Here is a 20543-nt window from a genome sequence, read left to right on the forward strand (position 1 = left end):
AAGTATAAATTTCAAATATCAAACCTTGATTTCCCATTTTTCATAAGGGACACCATTTTGCTATGTCATATTTAATGGGACTTGAGCATCTACGGATTTTTTTATACATGGGGAATCTTGGGACTAAACCCCAGAGTATAACAAGGGTCCACTGTATATACCTGTTCTTAAATGTAACTGCCTTTTGCTCATGGGAAAGATGAGTAAGACTAACTGAATCTGAGATTAATTTTATACCATGGAACTATGGTCTTTCAAGTGTCATGAACAGGGATGAAATGACAAATTTTGAAGTTGAGGCGGCTGCCATAACACTGCTTGAAGCTATACCCTAAAAAAAACCATGCATGCAGAAAAACAAGCATATGTGTCATAGAGTTGGAAGAGACCATGAGGGCCATCCAGTCCAATCCCTTTCTGCTATGCAGGAACTCTCAATGAAAGCATTCCCAACCAATAGCCATCCAGCCTCTGTTTAAAGACGTCCAAGGAAGAAGAGTCCACTACCCTCTGAGGGACTGTCTTCCACTGTTGAACAGCCCTTACTGTCAGAAAGTTCCTTCTAATGTTGAGGAGGAATCTCTTTTCCTGTAGCTTGCATCCATTACTCCGGGTCCTATTCTCTGGAGCAGCAGAAAACAAGCTTGCTCCCTCCTCAATATGATATCCCTTCAAATGTTTAAACAGCGCTATCATATCATCTCTTAACCTTCTCTTCGCCAGGCTAAACATCCCCAGCTCCCTAAATCATTCCTCATAGGGGAAGGTTTACAGACCCTTCACCATTCTGGTCACTCTCCTCTGGCTCCAACATCCTTTTTGAATAAACTGGATTATTCCAGGTGACAAAAGCAGACTAGAGTGGCACTATTGCTTCCCTTGATCAAGACACTATACTTCTATTGATACAGCCTAGAATTGTTTTGGCCTTTTTAGCTACCACATCACACTGTTGATTCATGCTGAATCTGTGGTCTACTAAGACTCCTAGATCCCTTTCACATGTACTGTTATCAAACCAGATGTCCCCATCCTTTATCTGTGGACTTCATTTTTGCTGCCTGGGTGCAATACCTTACATTTCTCCGTGTTGAGATGCATTTCGTTAATTTTGGCCCAGTTTTCTAATCTATTCACGTCATTTTGATCCTCTCCTCTGCGGTATTAGCTGCTCCTCCTAATTTGGTGTCATCTGCAAATTTGATAAGCAAATAAGTACCAAGAGATTTACAAAACAACACTTGTGTGATTCAGACAGAGTCTGCAGACACACTTATATTCAGTCCTCAAATGGCCCCATTTCTGCTTCCAGAAGAGCACCCCCCGCCCAACATCTTTCTGCTTCCCCATCCAGAAGTAGCCCAAGCTTCACAGCAGGATTAGGGGATTAGAAAGAAACAAAGGGTCTGAAGGCAGCATCAGCCTGACCTGTGCCCCTGCCAAGAAAAAGGTCTTTGTGCTGCCCTAGCTGTAACGCATCTTTCCTATGGCAGCAAAGGAGCCGCTTCTTTTGTCTCTACATTATGGGCCTCCTGACCCACATTTCTCGCTAAGCAGCCCCCTGTGAGAGCACTGCTGGGTGATATACCTGCTCATGCAGTCACTAGCTATGGAGTAAGAAATTTGCCTTATTCTTGGCCAAAGTTATTCGTCTAGTACAGGGGTGCAAGTATCATGTAGCCCTCCAGATGCTGTTGGACTGCAACTCCCATCTTTCCTTACCAGAGACTTTCTGCATACAAAGAGAATACGGTGTCACTCATCTGTGGCTCCTTCCTTTTTATCCAAGGGTGGAAAACAGTTCAGAGTAGCAGGACAAACCCAATTTTAGATATATTAGTGGGGTGGGCATGCTCATTCAAACAGTGGGCAGAGGCAAACGGGAGAGAGGTACAAAAATAACAGAAGTTTTTTTAAAGCTCTTAAAGTAACTATGCATTAAAACTATGCATATTTCAATCTTTTTAAGTGATGAAAACCCATATAAACACTGGTGTCACAGGGAAGGAAACATGGGCTTCAACCTCAGATTCCCCACCACTGAAGAATCTTCAAAGAATCAGTGTTTGCTTCTTGTTCATTATTTATTTCCGCAAATCCTTCATATGACCACCACAAAACAGACAAAAAAGGCTGAAAGCAAAAGACAAGGGAAACAACAGAAGCAGTGAAGATACCTGGGCTGAACTTTTTGGGAACTCTCTGAGAAAGGTACCGGGGGGGGGGGGGGGAATTATTAATTCTATTTATTTATTTCATTTATGTGTTGCCTTTTTCCAGTAGTAGGACCCAAGGCAGCTCATTATTGCACCTGATTGGTCAGCTAAATAGTAATACAGTCAGCCCTCTGTATCCACCAATGTTTTATCCACAAATTCAACCATGCATGGCTTGAAAATATTCAAAAACAATATAAATTCCAAAAGAAATCTTAGTTTTGCCATTTTTATAAGGGACAGCATTTCATTATGCCATTGTATTTAATGAGACCTGAGTATCCACCGATTCTGGTATTCAAAAGGGTCCTGAAACCAAAACCTAGCGGATACCAAGTGCCCACTGTACAATTAAAATAATTATGAATACATTTTGTTGTTGATGTGTGTCTTCAAGTGGTTTCTGACTTACAGTGATGCTAAGGCAAACTTATCATGGGATTTTATTAGCAAATGTCTTCAGAGGGGGTTTATAGCACTGCCATCCTGTGAAGCTTAAGAGAGTGTGACTTGCCCAAGGTAACCCAGTGGATTTCATGGCTCAAGTGAAGATCCGAACCCTGTCTCCAGAGTTGTAGTCCAACACTCAAACCACTATGCCACACTGACTCACTATGAATACATTTGCCTACCTGTTTTTATGTTTTAGCTGTTTTGTAATTATTTTTGTCCCACAAGGCATTCTCACTTTCACATTTTACAGGCCATCATTTCAAAATATTTAAAACAGAGATGAGCAACTGTGGCCTGCCAAGACGTTTCTGGATTGCAGTTTCCAGGTTTCTTCACCAATGCTGGCTAGGGCTGAAAGGCTTCAAAAGCCAAAACATTGTGAGAAACATAGCTGCCCACTTCTGCTTTGAAAACACAAACAAACAAGGGCGAGCAAACCAAAGTAAAACAAGTTACACAAACGCAGTAGTCAGATGCAGACCACTTAAACTTTGCATGCACAAGACATTAGAAATATGCAAATACACACATTAGCAGTCCTAAACATGTTGAATAGATACAGCAAGGCTGCATATCAGACAGTATTTCACTGGTCAGGCAAGGAACACCATGTTCTGTCAAGTACCAAACATGCAAGTTTGAACAGATGCCCTCCAGCTATTTCATACTACAATTTGTATCATCCCTGGTCCATGCTGGATTCAGCTTTGGCACTACAGTCCAAAACCACTGAAGAATTGCTTAACTTTATGTGCTTAGAGGAATTCAATTCTGATTTACAATTTTTTAAAAAGCTCAATTCCAACGTATCTCAGAATTGTAAAAGTGTCTTTTATATGAAAACAAAACAAAACAAATGCATTTCAATTTCTTTCCCTGAATCCTTTTTAGGTAAGTATCGTGTTATGTTCACTTGTTCTCCTGGCTAGGACTATCCCATTTGTAAAAAAAACCCAAAAGCAAAAGTCAATAATTTGGGAAGAAGAGGTGCTAAGGCTCTTACTGGTCTTCAAGACTATTCCAGAAGGGTACATAAAGCTCCTTCTCTGCACCATTTTTTAAACATTAGCCTGTCAGCATGTCATACTGACTAGGACAAAATGGCACCTGGAAATATAGGAATACATTGGAGGATTAGGGAACAGTTTTGACTGACCAAGCACTTTTAACATACAGAAAGTGGCTGAAATTTGAGGGCATCATTTACTATGGAATGAACAAGAATGTCCTAAGGCAGTAGTCTCTCCTATCCTGGAGCCCTCCAAATGTGTTTAAGTGTAACTCCCATTATCCCCAGCTAGTGTGGCCACTGGTCTTATAGGCTGGTTCTCAGCCAGAATACTACAGAGAACAAAAGAAAAGAAACACTGGGCACCAATTAATCACTCTTTGTTCAAGCCAAAGGTTACCAGAAAAACCCAAACAAGCACACTGTGTGTAAAACCACAAATTGCAAGATTTCTAATTGCACTGCTCATATTAACTGCTCTTCTGCATTCTCATGCCCTCCCCCTGCCCCTCGCACATTCGGAAGCAGGGTTTCTTCCATATCCTAATAAATTGACAGCACATGCTGGTCAATCCCATTCCTCATTCCCTGACCAGCCATCACCACCACCCAACTATCAATAAAATGTGCAGGAGGGGAGCAGACTATGCTCAGGGCACTTTCTGACCTGCTTCAACCACTGCCTACTGATGCACACAAAGCCTGTTTTCTCACTCGCTTCACTTCTAATGCACACTCAGCAGAGCTGCTCTTTCCATGACCTGAGGCAGTGGGAACTAGTTGCAATTTCTCTCTGCCATCAAATGGGACAGTACAAGCCTGAAAGAGAGGCCAGATAAGCTGGGACAAGTAGACCAGAGGCCTCCAAAATGCCTCACGCTGGGATACAACTCCCAACCACACCAAGATCTTCCATGGAAGGTGGTCCACCAAGACTTACTGAGTTTGAGCTTGGGACAGGGTTTCCGGCTCCAAAGATAGTTTAGAAGCAATCAGTTTAAAGAAGAGAGGAACATCCAAATCCAGGGCATCAATTAGCCTATGTAGGGTCCTGGAAGGGTTTGTCTGCTTCTGAAACCCCTTCTCCATGATGACAAATGAGAGCATCTCCAATCTCTATTTTTAGTCTTTGAATCCAGGACAATTGTTACAATACAGTAAGACATAGAAGTTGGCAAGAATGCCTGGTTCTAAGACCCAGGACTACTTGGATGACTCAGAACCTTGTAGGCTTAAGTTGCAATTTGTTGAGATAACCATATTTTTTAATTGACAAAGCTGCTGTGTATTTATCAACTTCTCAACAGATATCTACCTGGGCAAAAGCAGACAGAGAGAAAAAACCAGCTCAAGCCCAGGTTTTCAAATCTGGGGGGGGATGCACTGACCATACCACTAGAAAGACAGATGAAATAACTACCTATGCATCCAGACCCTTCATCTTCCTATCCAGAGCATCATAACCCCTTGTGATATTCCGAAGGCTGTGCACTGCAGTGTCACTGGTTTCCACATGGACCAAAGGGAAGGGATAACAGTCGGCTTGACAGGTTTTGTAAACCTTACCATCACATCACCAATTTTTGCCCCAAGGAAGCACCCTTCTCGATACATATCGTCAGGCCCACAAACAACTGATTCTGCATGCCTCAGCAGGCAGTCCCCTACCACCACCCTCTCTCAAGGTTTGGCAGAGGTTATTCCATGTGCTGAACCTTCCAAGGCCTCATGCGTCTTCTCTGAGGACTAACACTGCTGATCTTCTTGCTTCCCCTTGTCATTACTGATAAGGGAGAGAGTTCAAATTGATTTTGCAGCTCTAAAGTCACAGAATGATTCTGGTCCTTCTACTTCTTCATGCCACATGCCTTCAATTGTCTATCTCCTGTGTATGGGAACAGACATTCACTATGTCTAATAAATCCTCATACTGCAAAGAGGATAAACAGCCCTCAAGTTGTTTGGCCTTCTCTTCCAACAAGGCAACCAACTTGCATTTGGTGCAGATGAAGTTACTCACATCCTTAGGCAAGAACAGAAATTTACCACAGCTATTGAGGTGACGTCAGCAGTTCCTTCACTGTCCATATTCAGTAGTCTTATGTAGGTAATGAAACAGAACTCAGAGTCTCTCCCTCCAAACTCCTCCACTAAATACCCACATAAAACACCCCTGTTGGTCTTGCCTGTTAGCCGAGCTCTGTATGCCAAGTTCCAGAGACTGGGGTTACAGCTATAATACATAAGTATCATTTCCATGCCCAGAATATGGGAACCAGATGAAAACCATTTTTTAAAAATAAAATCTAATGTCAATTTATCTATTTCTATGCTTAGGCATGTGAGGAATGGAAATATGGGATGCAACACAAACTCACCTACATACTTTGGATCCACACGGGGGGAATAGAGGCCAAATTTGATGAAGATGGGGAGAAGAAAACCAAAGCGCACCCACTCGATAACGTACAGAGGGGGACTCGCCTCATTTGACTTCAGTAAATTGCAGTCCAAAATGGTGCTCTCTCCTTTCCGACCAATCACAGTACGAGGTTTTTTTTCACTGTCACCTGCTGGCAGTAAATACTATGAGTTGCACACATCACAAATGCTTTGCCTTATATGTTCTTAAAGATGTTAATATTCTGGTCCCCAAAGGACTGACCTAACTGCAACTGGTGATATTTCATTTGACTTAATAAAGATTTTGTTCTGCTATGCATTTTGGAATCTGAAATGAAATGTATCTCATCTAGTTACTCCTCAGTAATGTCATATCTGGGTCTGGGCGGCACTGTTTTTCTGTGTATATGAGGAACTGCAGCAGCATGTGTGTGCGTACAAAAGAGCGAACAAAAGCAAGCACATTTAAATTCTCACTACATGGAAAGTCATGCTTGGAATTCTCTCTACATGGAAAATCATGTTTGCAAAAAGATTGTATCTCAGATTTCCAGCCTTTGTTTTTCCAAAAATTTACTTCCTGCATTTGAATCCTGCATTTTCTGCATGGAAATCTTCCTCTATTTTGTCCTCACAACAACCCCAGGTCAATCTAAGAATAAGAAAGATACCCAGTGTCAACCTGTGAGCTTCTTGGCTGTGTGGGCATTTGAAACTGGATCTACCCAGATCAAATCAGCATTAGGCACTCCACTGTGTTAGCTATCAACAGTTGGTAAAAACTGCAAAATTGCCTAGAAAGTGTGTTATGTGGTTTCAGTAGCCCAGAAATGGGACTCTTATGATCCTCCTATTATTCTTGGTCTGCAGTTCCCAGCCTTATCTCACTCATAGCCACTCAATGTTCTGAGTAGGGTTTAAGGGACTTGCAATCCAACAACATCCAAAAGGTCACATGCTCCCCTCTTGCAGTAACCAAAGGGGTGATTGAATATGACTGCCGCTAGCAAGCATCATTTCCATACATAACTAAACTATACTATGTTGAAACTGGAAGTGATTTTGTTACAAAATTATCTGATAACAATGTGATGTGCAAAACCATCACACTTTCACCAAGTATAATAACGTCACTTTTTTTTGCAAGAGTGAGCATGCCACCTTACCATCATCCCCCCAAAATAGAAACAACTGTCCCCATTTTTTTCAAATGCAACACCCCTACCTTCAATGAAGCTGCTGCAGACCAGGGCAAGGTAAACAATCCATAAACACCAATTCATAGCACAGCTGCCCCTGCCAGACGCCCCACAGCACCACCAGAACTGCCCTCTTGCCAAAATGCTTAGCTGCCAAAGCAAGTGGAAAAGAAGGTAGGGAAATGGGAGGAACTGTCAAGCTGTCCTTGTGTGCCAGGCCCCATGAAGATCAGGAGACACCATTGGGCAATTCCTGAAGACCTTTGCAGTTGTGTCTTGTGGCCAAGCTGTATTTTTCATCTCCACAAAGCACCTTCAGTAGTACCAAGTCAAGATCTTCTCAAGGAAGAGCTGATATATGGAAGCCATCTGTCGAACTCTTCCTCAACAGAGACCAAAACCTGCAGGAGCAAAATTCCAAAAAGAAGAATTGATGTGGAAAATTTTGAATGGATTGAACTATTTTGGGGGAAAGATGAGCAAAATGTTGGGCAAGATTAATCAGATGTGTTTTTCATAGAGATTCTAGATGTTTCCCCTTCAGAATGAATCTGCCAAAGTCTCAGTCATCATACCATTGTCTCAGCCCATTGTCCTTGACACCTTCCTCACATACATAGACATCTTAACACCAACCTCTCTCAGCCTTATCAATTTGAGAACCCTGAAGAAAATATGAATTAGAGAAAGAGAATTCAGCAATCCCTCAAGCACACTTTTTGCCCTCAGAAATATTTTCCCTGTTCTATTATTATTAACATTTATTTCTTTATTTCTCTCCTCCCCCTTGTTATTTCCAGCTTTTACAATCTGGTTCAATGAAAATAAGGTGTCCAACTAGTGGAGAAGTTTTGCCTACTACAAGCTTTCTCATACAATGGGTGGAAAAACCACTAATGGATGAGATCTGGGGAAAACTATGTTCCTTAGTTCTCCCCTGCCCCTCAATGAAAGCAAGTAAAGACAAGCAAGTCAATTCAGATTATGTTGCAGAAACGCTGGATTGTATATCAACAATGGAGGCAAAACCTAAGCCCACATAGTCCTCATAACAGCAATTTTTAAAATTACATAGATTAATACCTATCTGCTTGAGACAGTTCCTAAGAAGATAAGAGGTAGCTGCTGCAGGAGCCATGATGTCCAAAAGACTACCTTCTTCTGTAAGAGCCTGCCCCGAATTCAACATCTTTAACAAAGAGTTTGTTGAATGTTTCTCCATTTAACACAAGTACAGGAGACCAGGGCTTTCTTAGTACCAGAATGTTATAAGCAAAGTTCCACCCCAAGGCAAGTTATATTGGCTTTCTGAGGTTTGAGCCATTGCTGCGCAGTCAAAAACGGGAAGACTATATTCTCCTGTCTGGCTTCTGGTTCCTAAAATTGGGTTTAATTTGTTTTTTATATACTTTTTAATATATTGCATTGTACCTTGGTTTGCATACTTTAAATCAGAAGTAGGCACCTTCTGAGAGTTCAGGGGCCATCTGTGCCCCTTGGCATTCTCTCCTATCCTACCCTGAAACATAATGTCCAAACATACATCAGAAGCTGGGGAGGGGGCCCATGATTTTTAATTTAAATCTTATGTTTGACCCTTAGGACAAAAAGCATCTTTTAAGGAATAGGGACTGAAGTTCGCTTTAAAAGACTACTTGGAGCATAAAGTCAATATTTTACATTTATTAACTACTTACATATACAATACACACAACCAGAAAGATATTTCAGGATAGCTCCCATCAGCTGGTACTCATCAGATGGGGGACTTCCAATGTTGTTGGGCTTCAACTTCCAACAGCTAGAGCCAGTGACCACAAGACAATGGGCCTGAACAGACAGGCCAAAATAAAGCTGTTTCGGGTCAATTTGGAGGTATGCTGTTCAGATGACACATGCATCTTAAGAGGCCAGAAGCTGCACCAAAGCTGCACTCCAGTCCTTAGGACTGTAGCATGGCTTTAGCATGGCTTCTGGCCTCTTAGGACACATGCATCATTTAAATAGCATACCTCCAAAGTCACCCAAACCAGCTTTATTTTGGCCTGTCTGTATGGGCTCAATGAGTCCCATCAACAAATCTAGAGGGTAGCAACTTTCAAATTCATGTCCTACCTAAACAACAGAAACTGCCTCCTATTAACACAGTCCACTAATGCCTCCATTTACACCATTAAGGGCCCATACAGACAAGCCAAAATAAAGCTGCTTTGGGTCACTTTGAGGTATGCTGTTTTAATGACATACATCTCTTAAGAGGCCAGAAACCGCGCTCCAGTCCTTAGGATTGGAGCTTGGCTTTGGCACAGCTTCCGGACTCTTAGGACACATGCAGCATTTAAACAGCATACCTCCAAAGTGACCCAAAGCAGCTTTATTTTGGCCTGTCTGTATGGGCTCTAAGTTACCTTTACATCACACCTTCCAATGAGCTGAAGATGACCAAATGACTCTCATCTTTCCCACTTTATCCTCACAACAACCTTACAAAGTGTGTTAGGCTGAGAAACAGTGACAAGAGTGATAGCATGGTGAGTTTCACCATTCAGTGGGGACATGGACCTTGAATTCACAAATTTCTATCAAACTCCCTAACCACTACACCGCACTAACTCAGGCGTCTCATCCAACTGATAGCAAAGGCTCTCCAAATCTGGGAAAAGAAATACTTTCCATCCTCTAGTCTCTGACCCTTTTAACCAAAGGATGCAAGAGTTCTGCAAGTAAAAATGCCAGTCTTCACTCCCCCTTCCCATGTTGATTTTTGGACAGACACTCTACTGTAATTGTTAACTGCTGGAGATTTCATATTTAGACAACCTGGAAACACCAACTTAATACACATATGCAGGTCAGTTAACAAAGTAGATGTGTTCTCAGGTATCACTTTCTTTCAGAGAAAATGTGAGGCACAAATAACATGGAAAGATTTGGGTAGCTTCTTACACCTGTTTGAGCAAACTTATGATTCAAAACTAATAAAATCCACATGTGAAGTCAAACAACCAGGTCAGGTATGCGGAAGCTTTCACGTAAACAAACAAAAACATTTGAATCGTCTAGTGCCCAGAAATGACTTTTTTCTTTCACCAGGTTCACCTTTCTGTAAAGCTTTTACTCTTGCTTGAACAAACGCTTTGCCATCAGCAATACAAGAAGGGAGACTTTAAAAGACTCCCTACCATCATCCATAAATGCCCCGGCAACTCTGGTGAAATTGAAAGAATAACTCATCATGTTATTCTGCACCGTCCCTTTTATCTTGGAATTTAGGAAACTCTTATTGAACCATATATAAAGGCATTCCCTGGTCGTTCAGTGGCTTTTTACACTCTCTTGTTGAAGTCAGGGCAGTATATAGGGATGCTGTCCAAGATAGCAAAATTTTGTGCTGCGACAGTTAAGATCCATTAAAATAAGGTTTTAGTAAACGATTAGGCTTTTTATTAGTTGTATATGCAGTTATATTTTATGTTTACACTTTATACTCTTTACGACTGATATTTAATTTATATTCACATTTTATTGATGTCTATAGGCATATGTATCTTACTAATGTCCATAGTGTGTATGTATTGTATTCCTATGAATTATGGAATATGGTCACTGACGGCAATGAAACGATGGATTGATTTCTTATGGTTTCTACTTTAGTGGCCAAATGCTGAGGCCAATACTCTTTCAACCTGCTGGAGGTAGCTGCTGAGGCAGACTTACCTCTTCTCCCTTTTCCTCTTTATTTCGCTGCTTGTTGTTGTTGGGTGCCTTCAAGTCATTTCCGACTTCCGGTGACCCTGAGGCAAAACTATCGTGGGGTTTTCTTGGCAAAATTTGTTCAGAGTAGGTCTGCTGTGGCCTTCCTCTGAGGCTGAGAAAGTGTGACTTGGCCAAGGTCATCCAGGGCCACTCTATTCTGCTTTGGTCAAGCCCCACCTGGAATGCTGTTTGCAGTTTTGGAAACCACAATTCAAAAAGGATGTTGAGAAACTGGAGCGTGTCCAAAAGAGGGGCGACTAAAATGATGAAGGGTCTGGAAACCATGTCCTATGAGGAACGACTTAGGGAGCTGGGGATGTTTAGCTTGGAGAAGAGAAGGTTAAGAGATGATATGATAGCCCTGTTTTAAGTTTTTGAAGGGTGTCATATGGGGGAGGGAGCAAGCTTGTTTTCTGCTGCTCCAGAAATTAGAACATGGAGCCATGGACGCAAGCTCCAGGAAAAGAGACTCCACCTCAACATTAGGAAGAACTCCCTGACAGTAAGGGTTGTTTGATAATGGGACAAACTCCCTCGGAGTGTAGTGGAGTCTCCTTCCTTGGAGGTTTTTAAGCAGAGGCTGGATGGCCATCTGTCAGGGATGCTTTGACTGAGAGTTCCTGTATGGCAGAATGGGGGTGGACTGGATGGTCCTCCTTGGGGTCTCTTCCAACTCTCCTATGATTCTATGATCTGTCAGGGATGCTTTGATAGTGAGTTCCTGCATGGCAGGGACTTGGACTGCATGGCCCTTGGGGTCTCTTTCCAACTCTGGGATTCTATGATTCTATTCAATGGGCTTCATGGTCAAGCTGGGAATCAAACCATAATCTCAGGCCAAAATAAAGCTGCTTCGGGTCACTTTGGAGGTATGGTGTTTCAATGATGCATGCATCCTAAGAGTCTGGAAGCTGCGGCTTTGGTAGGGCTTCTGGACTCATAGGACGTGTGCATCATTTAAATAGCATACCTCCAAAGTGACCCGAAGCAGCTTTATTTTGGCCTGTCTGTATGGGCCCCAAAGTCATATTTCAACACTTGGACCACTATGCCACGCTGTCTCCTTTACGCACGCTCAATGAGAGAAGATGGAGTTAACTGTTCTTTACTGCTGTTGGCAGGGACACAGACTGGACTGTCTCCCAGCCCAGGCTTTTATTGCCCTGTTTACTGCAGCCGTTCTGGGGCACCTGTTCTTCCCTTGTTCTTTTCCTTGTAAAGCTCCATGTAGAGGAATGGCACCCTGTAAACAAACAGTAACAACAACGATAACAACCTCACCTTGAAGGTCTGTCTTTCCAAAAAAAGCCCATCCTTTCAGTGCTGGTGCAGCTAAACAAAACTCCAGCTAGACAAAGGATAAGGAGGAAAAGGGTTCTGCGTGGACCCAAAAGGACTTTGGGGAAAAGGAGCGTCTTTGTTAGCTTAGCAATGTCCTTTTAAATTGATATGTATTTTAACTGATGTGTTTTAACGGGTGCAGTGCGTCTGTGGATTGTTGTTGTTCCTTGAATCCATGGAGAGGCAGGTAAGAAATAAAGGGTTTTATTGCATGAAGGTCTTTAAACAGAGGCTGGATGGCCATCTGCCAACGGGATGCTTTGATGGAGAGTTCCTGCATGGCAGAAGGGGGTTTCCTTGGCCCCAAGAACCAATGGTCTGGAGGGCTCTTCTTGGGGTCTCTTCCAACTCTAGGCTTCTAGCCAAGGAAACCCCAAAAGAGGGTCCCCAGAAGTCAGGAACGACTTGAAGCAACACAACCACAACGACTGGGGGAAGAAGTCACACTCTCTCAGCCTCAGAGGAAGACCATGGCAATCCTCCCCTGAACCAACCTTGCCAAGGAAACCTAAGGACAGGGTCGCCATGAGTTAGAAAGGACCCACAAAACCCCCAGAATGCCCCCCTCTAGCCTCAAGGGGTCCTGGGAGTCCTCCCGGGAGAGCTTTACCTGCCACAGCCGCCTCGGAGTCTCTTCCCGGGGCTCCTCCGCCTTTCGGGGAAGCTCTGGGCTCAATTCAGGGCTCCCTTCCTCGCAGGACTACTCTGGAGCCGCCATTTTGGCTCCTGCTCTGAGAGAGGAGCCAGCAGCCCTCAAAAGAAGCGCCTCGGCGTTCCCCTTAACAGGAGGATTGCGCATGCGCACACCATGAAAACCCCCCCCCTCACCCTCCTTTTTGCTGGAATCGAGGGAGCCAATAGCGGCCCCTGGCGCCGCTTCAACCGGCCAATCAAAACCCAGCAGTAGGCGGGGCTTAGGAGCAGCGCGAAGGCGTCAGTTTTTATTCGCAAAGGTTCCTGGGAGGTGTAGTTTTCCTCACAGGGCCCAGGGCAAAATGGCCTCCGTGCAATGGAGGACGAAATGTAGGACGTTGAAGGGGAAAAAATGAAGGACGTGGCCCAATAAAAGCTAAAAAAAAAAGCACTCTTAGAAATGGGGATTTGTATCTTCTTAGGCTCAAAATGGAGGACATTTTGGTCACTGGTGGTGCAGATGTAGGACACGTCCTCCTGGGAAAGGAGGACAAGGCGCCAGACAATGTAGGGCGTTCAGGGGGGAAATGGAGGACGTGACCCAAGAAAATCTGGAAGCATAGATATACAAATGGGGATTTTTATTTTCTTAGGCTCAGAATGGAGGGCATTTTGGTCGCTAAAAGTGGAGATGTAGGACATGTCCTGGAAAAGGAGGACACGTGGTAGCCCTGCAAGGAGGGCAAGGTACCATGAAATGTAGGACATTGGAGAAAAACTGAAGGCGTGACCCAATGAAAGCTAAAAGCACTCATAAATTTTAATATATTTTAATTTTTAACTGTTTTTAATCCTTAAAATTGTTTAATTGGTTTCTTTTTTATTATATATTTATGTGTTTTAACATTTTGTATTGTTTTAAAATTATTTTGTTTTATACTTGTTCGCCACCTTGAGTCCCTATATTGGGAGAAATGCAGGATGTAATAATAATAATAATGGTAATGATAATAAATATAAATTTATATCTCAAAATGGAGGACATTTGGGTCATTGGAGGTGGAGATGTAGGGCATGTCCTGGAAAAGGAGGACACATTGTGGCCCTGCAAAGAGGTCAAGGCACCATGAAATGTAGGATACTGGAGAAAAATTGAGGATATGACCCAATAAAAACTAGAAGCATTCATATAAATGGGAATCTCAAAATGGAGGACATTTTGAAACCCCTCCTGGGCAAAAGGTAGAGATGTAGGGCATGTCCTGGAAAAGGAGGATGCCTGGTCATCCTAAAAGGGGGACAAGGCACCATGAACTGTAAGACATTCAAAAAAATGGAGGGCATGGCCCAATAAAAGCTAAAAGCACTCATATAAACGCCTATTTCTGTCTTCTTAGGCTCAAAATGGAGGATGTTTCTGAACTCCTGGACAGAAGGTGATGAAGTACGACACGTCCTGGAAAAGGAGGACACCTGGCCACCCATGAAATATAGGACGTTCAAGGATACAATAGAGGACATGACCATATGAAAGCTACAAACACCCCTAAAAATGTAAATGCATACAAGCCGCATACACAGGAGCAACTGTAGTATTAACTAAAATAGGCCAACAAATATGGAACATTTATTATATTTATTTATTATTTTATTGCATATTTGTTGACCTACTTTAGTTGCTTCTATATATTTTATATGTGTGGTTTGTAGCAGTTCAACTGGATTATAATCTGTTCCTGGTGATTTAATTTCCAATTTCCACCTCGCTTTCTAGAATTTGAGGTTCATCTTCATACGATTCTCCATTCCATGCCTCATTCCTTTATCCAGCTCTTGTATGTATTGCATCGAGCGTATCATCATCATCATCATCATCATCATCATCATCATCATCATCATTTCTTATTGGTCTTTAGTGTGTTCCTGTCCTTGTCATATAGCATTCCAAATTTTGGGTTGAACTTTCCTTTTATTTCCTTTATCTCATTGAAGAGCTCTCTCCTTCTTCCTTTTTTGTTATTTGGGGTATAGGATACTTATTGGTAGCACCAACAGCATTTAAATTGCGATAGTCAGTGACCAGCCTTCCTTTCCCAGAAAAAACACATTGTAAGTGAAGTGTGAGATGGTTGAGCATATTGTTGTTGTTGTTGTTGTTAATTGTATTTATACCCAGGTCTTTAGAAATGCTCTCAGAGCAGCTTACACTAGACCAGACGTGGCACTCAGAGCCCTCTCTATGGGCACATGCACCATCGTCCCAACACAGTTCACTAGAGTTTGTCACTAGAAAGACAGAGGGACGCGGCACTTTTAATAAGGGGGTTTTGGGTTTCAGTTGGGCACTCGGTCTCTAAAAGGTTCACCATCACTGCACTAGACAGTTCCCTGCCCTCAAGCTTACAACCTAAAAAATATGAATCCTCTAGCCAAACTTTTATCAATGAACTCTCGCAGGGTTTGCATTTCTAGTGGAGTCACAGAGTACAGTTTGGGCTTAGGGGCTTTGGCATTTGGCTCCAGTTCAATGTCACAATCTGTTTCCAATTTTGGGGCGGGTAGCTGATCGCTTTCCCTTCAAGCAAAACCCGCTCTGAGGTCTGCATAAATGGCTGGAAAGTTTCCAGGTCCTCTTCCACTGCCTCCCATGCCATTCCTATTTTGACAGCTCTTGCATTTCGATCCTCAGTTCCCAGATGGTCAGGGTCCCCTTTCAGGCACCCTCTGCCATGGATTTGTTATTGTTGGGTGAGCGCTTATTGTTGTTGTTTAAAAGTGTACTCTTAGTTTTAATGCTTGCATTGAAGTTGTGAACAGATGCAGAGGGCAATGATGAGAAAGAGAAAGACCCTGACTGTTACTGAATGCGAGAGGCTGAGGGGGCTGTGGGCATCAAAAGAATTATATGGTTGTAACTGTGTGTGTTGTGCTGCCAGTTCTGGCTTTCTGGGCTGAGCTGCTGAATAAATCCTTTCTGGTTCATACATGAAGTCTGGTTTCTGATGTGGAGTCAAAGGCTTTCATGGCCAGCAGCCATAGTTTTTTTTGCGTTGTTTTCGGGCTATGTGGCCATGTTCTAGAAGAGTTTCTTTCTGACCTTTTGCCAGCATCTGTGGTTGGCATCTTCAGAGGAGTTTATCAGACAAGGGGAATTGGAAGTATAATCCAATGGCAACCTGAACGCAATCATGGGGTTTAACGTTATTGCGTGATAACCCATTACACACAAATTGGGCAATAGGAAGTCAGTCCAAACGCAATCATGTGGTTTTACATGATTGCGTGATAGACTGCCACACACAAATTCGGCCAATGGCATGCTATTTTCGGGCAGTGGGAAGCCAGTTCAAATGCAATGCGTATTCACATAATTGCGTGAAACATGCGACTTTAAGTGAATGCGTTCTGGCCCCATTTTCTTTTCACTCGAATTTAAGAGAAATTCCTCCCATTTGATAAACTCCAGAGAATGATTCTCTGAAGATGCCAGCCACAGAAGCTGGGGAAAGGTCAGAAAGAAACTCTTCTAGAACACAGCCACATAGCCCCAAAACACAGCAAAAAACTCTGGTTACTGAGTTAGCTAGAGACAGGGCATCACACTGACCCAGGACCAGCAATTGGTCCTAGTATGAAATGAGCAAGATGGAATGGGAACTAGTTTTCCTAGCCTGAAGAGTGGGGTACTCCAAATAAATAAATTATTTTATTTTATTTAAAATATGCATTGTCCCTTCCTCCAAGGAAGATACAGCAACACAAAACAACCCTGCAAGAGAAATTAGGCTGAGATATAATGATTCACCCTTGTAGGTGAGCAATAGAAAGATGAATCAAGTTCTCTGACTGCCAAACTGACATAGGGCCCATACAGACAGGCCAAAATAAAGCTGCTTTGGGTCACTTTGGAGGTATGCTGTTTAAATGATGCATGCATCCTAAGAGGCCAGAAGTCACTCCAAAGCCACTCTCTGGTCCTAAGGACTGGAGTGCAGCTTTGGCGCAGCTTCTGGCCTCTTAAGATGCATGCATCATTTAAACAGCATACCTCCAAAGTGACCCAGAGCAGCTTTATTTTGGCCAGTCTGTATGAGCCCATAATTATACTCACGCACTGAATGGCCAGTTAGCTAGCTGCAGCTCCCTTCCACCAAACATCCTTTAAAAAAAGAATTAATGAAGCTATCATCCATTCCAGCTCCTTTAGAAGCCAGATTTTGTAGTCATCTGCCTGGAAAAGTGACCCTCCCTGCTTCTGAGCAAGGAAGAATAGTCTAGGACAGTGGTTCCCAACCTGTGGGTCGGGACCCCTTTGGGGGTCGAATGACCCTTTCATGGGGGTCGCCTAAGGCCATTGGAAAACACCTATTTAATTACAGTTATGAAGTAGCAATGAAAATAATTTCATGTTTGGGGGTCACCACAACATGAGGAACTGTATTAAAGGGTCCTGGCATTAGGAAGGCTGGGAACCACTGGTCTAGGAAAAGAAAGAAAAAATTACTCACCAGCATCCTAGGTTCTGTGCAGTTTTCTCTTGCGAATTAAAAATGCCTGTTAGTTTGTATTAGCTTCCTGAAGGTGAGAGGCAAGTGAAGATGACAACCCACTGATTATTTTGACAAGCGAATGAGCCCAAATCCCCGAGACCCTGGGGCAGCACAGGTATGACATTGCTATGGCCCAGTTGTGCCACATTTGTGCAGCTATCACACTCGATTCTCAGGGAGTCAGTTGCTCACTTGCTCGCTGGTCAGTTCACTAACATGAATGATTTTGCCATTTCCATTCCCACAACCGCCATTGAAAAGGCAAGAACTTTAGACATTAGTATCATCTGGTTTAGACTCCAGATACCAAAGACTTGCAACAGTGGCTGCCCATCAGTCTACACAATATGAAGCACTGGTTTGACACACACACACAAACAGATGTGCCTTGAGTACCAGTTGCTGGAGAGTGCAAGATGGAGGGTGCAACTGCACCCATGTTCGTCTAAAAGGCTTCCCATAGACAATGGCTACAGTGCGAATTGAGCGAAGGACTAAGTTATCCAGGATGGTCTTCCCTACATTTACAAATCAGCCTCAGAGTTGAAGACTCAAGAAAGATTTTGTCCTTGAAAAGACTCTTAAAATGAAATTTTAAAAGTGTTCACAAAGAGCCAGCCATGTGGTGTAGTGGTTGGAGCGTTGGACAATGGGGAACAGAGTTTAAGTCCCAACTCAACTCAACCCACTTGGCCAAGTCACACACTCTCAGACTCACAGCCAGGCAATGGCAAACCCCCTCTGAACAAATCCTGCTAAGAAAACCCCATGGTAAGCTCACTTTAGCGCACCATAAGTTGGAAATGAATTGAAGGCACACATGACAACAAAAACACATTCACGTCACAGACTCAGGGGTGGATACGAGTTGGATCCTATGAAATCAAAAATGGATCCTCCTAACTGCATAGAGTTTTTCCAAAGGATGACACTCAAACCACCCTCCTATCTGAGATCTCCGTCAGCTCTACAGAACGAATCACAACAATCGCATGTTTGGCACCTTGTGGCACCACCATGGAGCAAAAATGTGAATATGAAGCACAGATCCTCAGGGATCCATATATATTTTACACCAGTCCCATCTGAATGACACTCATGTCTCCAGTCTCTAGCCGCAGGGGGAATCGCTACAATCATACACTAATGTGCCATCAGGTTGCAAAAGTATGGATCTGAGGCACAGGTCCTAACAGATCAATAAGATTTCTTCACTGCTTCACCCTGAACCACTCTTAAGTCAGGTCTACATTGTCTAGCCACAAACTGACTCACATCAACCCTTTCACCAATGTGTCACTAGGGTGCAAAAATATGCATTTGAGACCTCATGGATCTATAGGATTTCTCCATCATTTCACCGTGAATCGTATTTTTCATCTGTAGTCATAGGCTGAACCGTACAAATCAGGGCTCCCTTACAGTCCAAGGGTTCCCAACCTTTTTGACTTGTGGAGCCCTAAGTGCTCCTTACACCAAGGCATCATCAGGATATAAAAACACGAATCCAAGGCATGGCACCTAAATGATACATAGCATCTCTCCATCTGATTCCCCTGAACCACACCCAAATCACGTCTCCCATTTCAAGTCACAGACTGAACCACCAAAGTCACAGGTCCCTTTCACCCATGGCGCAAAACCATGCATCTAAAGCATGGATCCTTGGGAAGCCGTAAGTTTTTTAAATGGGATCCCCCTGAAACATACCCGACAAGATCCAAAACACACTGGAGAAATAATCCAGTTTGAAACTGCTTTAACTGCCCTGGCTCATCACTAGAGAATTCTGGGAACTGTAGTTTTGTGAGACATTAAACCTTCTCTATCAGACAGCTCTAGTGCCACAACAAACCACCATTTCCTAGCCCAGAGCTTGTCTGTTCACTGACTTAGGTAAAGACAGAACATTAAAATTCACCTGAAACACACCCAAATCATGTCAGGTCTTGTAGGTATAAGTCCCTTCTCAGTCTCCATGTCACAGGCATTATTATAAGTCTCCAAGTCATTGCTCCTCCTCACCTTGATATTCACGATCACCACATCAGGGTCATTTCAGAGCCCACTCAGCTTTGAGGTATGTCTTCAGAGTCCACTGCCTCTTGCTCCTCCTTCAGAAGAGGTCATGATTGGTACTACTGGGAGGAATTCCCACTACATGCTTTGCCTCCAGTACATTGTTGGGCTCATGGCCCACCTGTGCAATGGAGGCCTCTCCGTCATGGATATGTCCTACAAGATCCATGACTCGGATGCCGTTTTTTTTTAACACTCTGGTGGTGCATGGGTGTAAATTTATCTATTTATCAAAGTAGTTCTATCCCACCCTGTACTAAGAGATTTTAGGACATACAGATAAATCGATAAAAATTTAAAACAATTCCAACAATTAAAACAAGAAATGACTTAAGCAGGATAAAACATACTAAACATTACACACTCGTACCTCCACATTTGTGGCTTTGACTTTTGCAGATTAGGTTATTCACGGATTTTATTAATATGTTCTCTCTAGGAAAATCTAGGTCCTGCAGCATAACTCTATGGTCAACTTTAACCAAAAGTCGCACTGAAGTACCTAGAGATTTCTAGAGAGAACACTTTCCACTAGGCCTTTGTAACTCATCTGGCGCAGTTATATGGTCAATGTCTGGCAGATGTTGACCACAGAGTTGCACTGGAGGATCTAGAGATTCCTAGAGAAGTGTTCTCTCAGATAAAACATAGTGTTTTTGTTATTTGCGTTTTTCCCCACATTCACAGGGGGTCCTGTGCCCCTAACTCCAGCGAATGTGGAGGGACAAGTGTAGTTTAAAACAGGCTACAACTATTAAAACCATGTGTATGTACACTTGAAGTAAATTAATCCCCCAAGGGCAAGTGATGACACTGGATGCGGAGGAACAAATTGAAACTTAATCCCGACAGGTCAGAGGTGCATCTGATGAGTTAAAAGGCAGATCAGGGAATAGGCACACAG

At 43.0% G+C, this 20543-nt stretch overlaps 1 protein-coding gene across 2 annotated transcripts in view; it reads right to left on the reverse strand.

The window, feature by feature from the left end:
- The window catches only part of IGSF9 (immunoglobulin superfamily member 9), a 68032-nt gene extending 54882 nt beyond the window's left edge, over positions 1–13150 (reverse strand). The window contains exons 1-3 of one of the 2 annotated variants that reach the window (XM_089483559.1): positions 12988–13150; positions 7307–7681; positions 6057–6248 (exon numbers count right to left, since the gene is read on the reverse strand). In XM_089483559.1, the coding sequence (XP_089339685.1) occupies positions 6057–6248; positions 7307–7364 (250 nt within the window). In that variant the 5' untranslated portion in view covers positions 7365–7681; positions 12988–13150. Of the gene's footprint in view, positions 1–6056; positions 6252–7306; positions 7682–12987 lie in introns of both variants that reach the window. The other variant, XM_089483557.1, reaches the window with a different exon arrangement.
- Positions 13151–20543: the final 7393 nt, after the last annotated feature.

Source organism: Sceloporus occidentalis, unplaced genomic scaffold, assembly GCF_023333645.1.
Source record: "Sceloporus occidentalis isolate IW3139 unplaced genomic scaffold, rSceOcc1.0.p SCAF_20, whole genome shotgun sequence".
In the NCBI taxonomy this organism is placed as follows: Eukaryota; Metazoa; Chordata; class Lepidosauria; order Squamata; family Phrynosomatidae; genus Sceloporus; species Sceloporus occidentalis.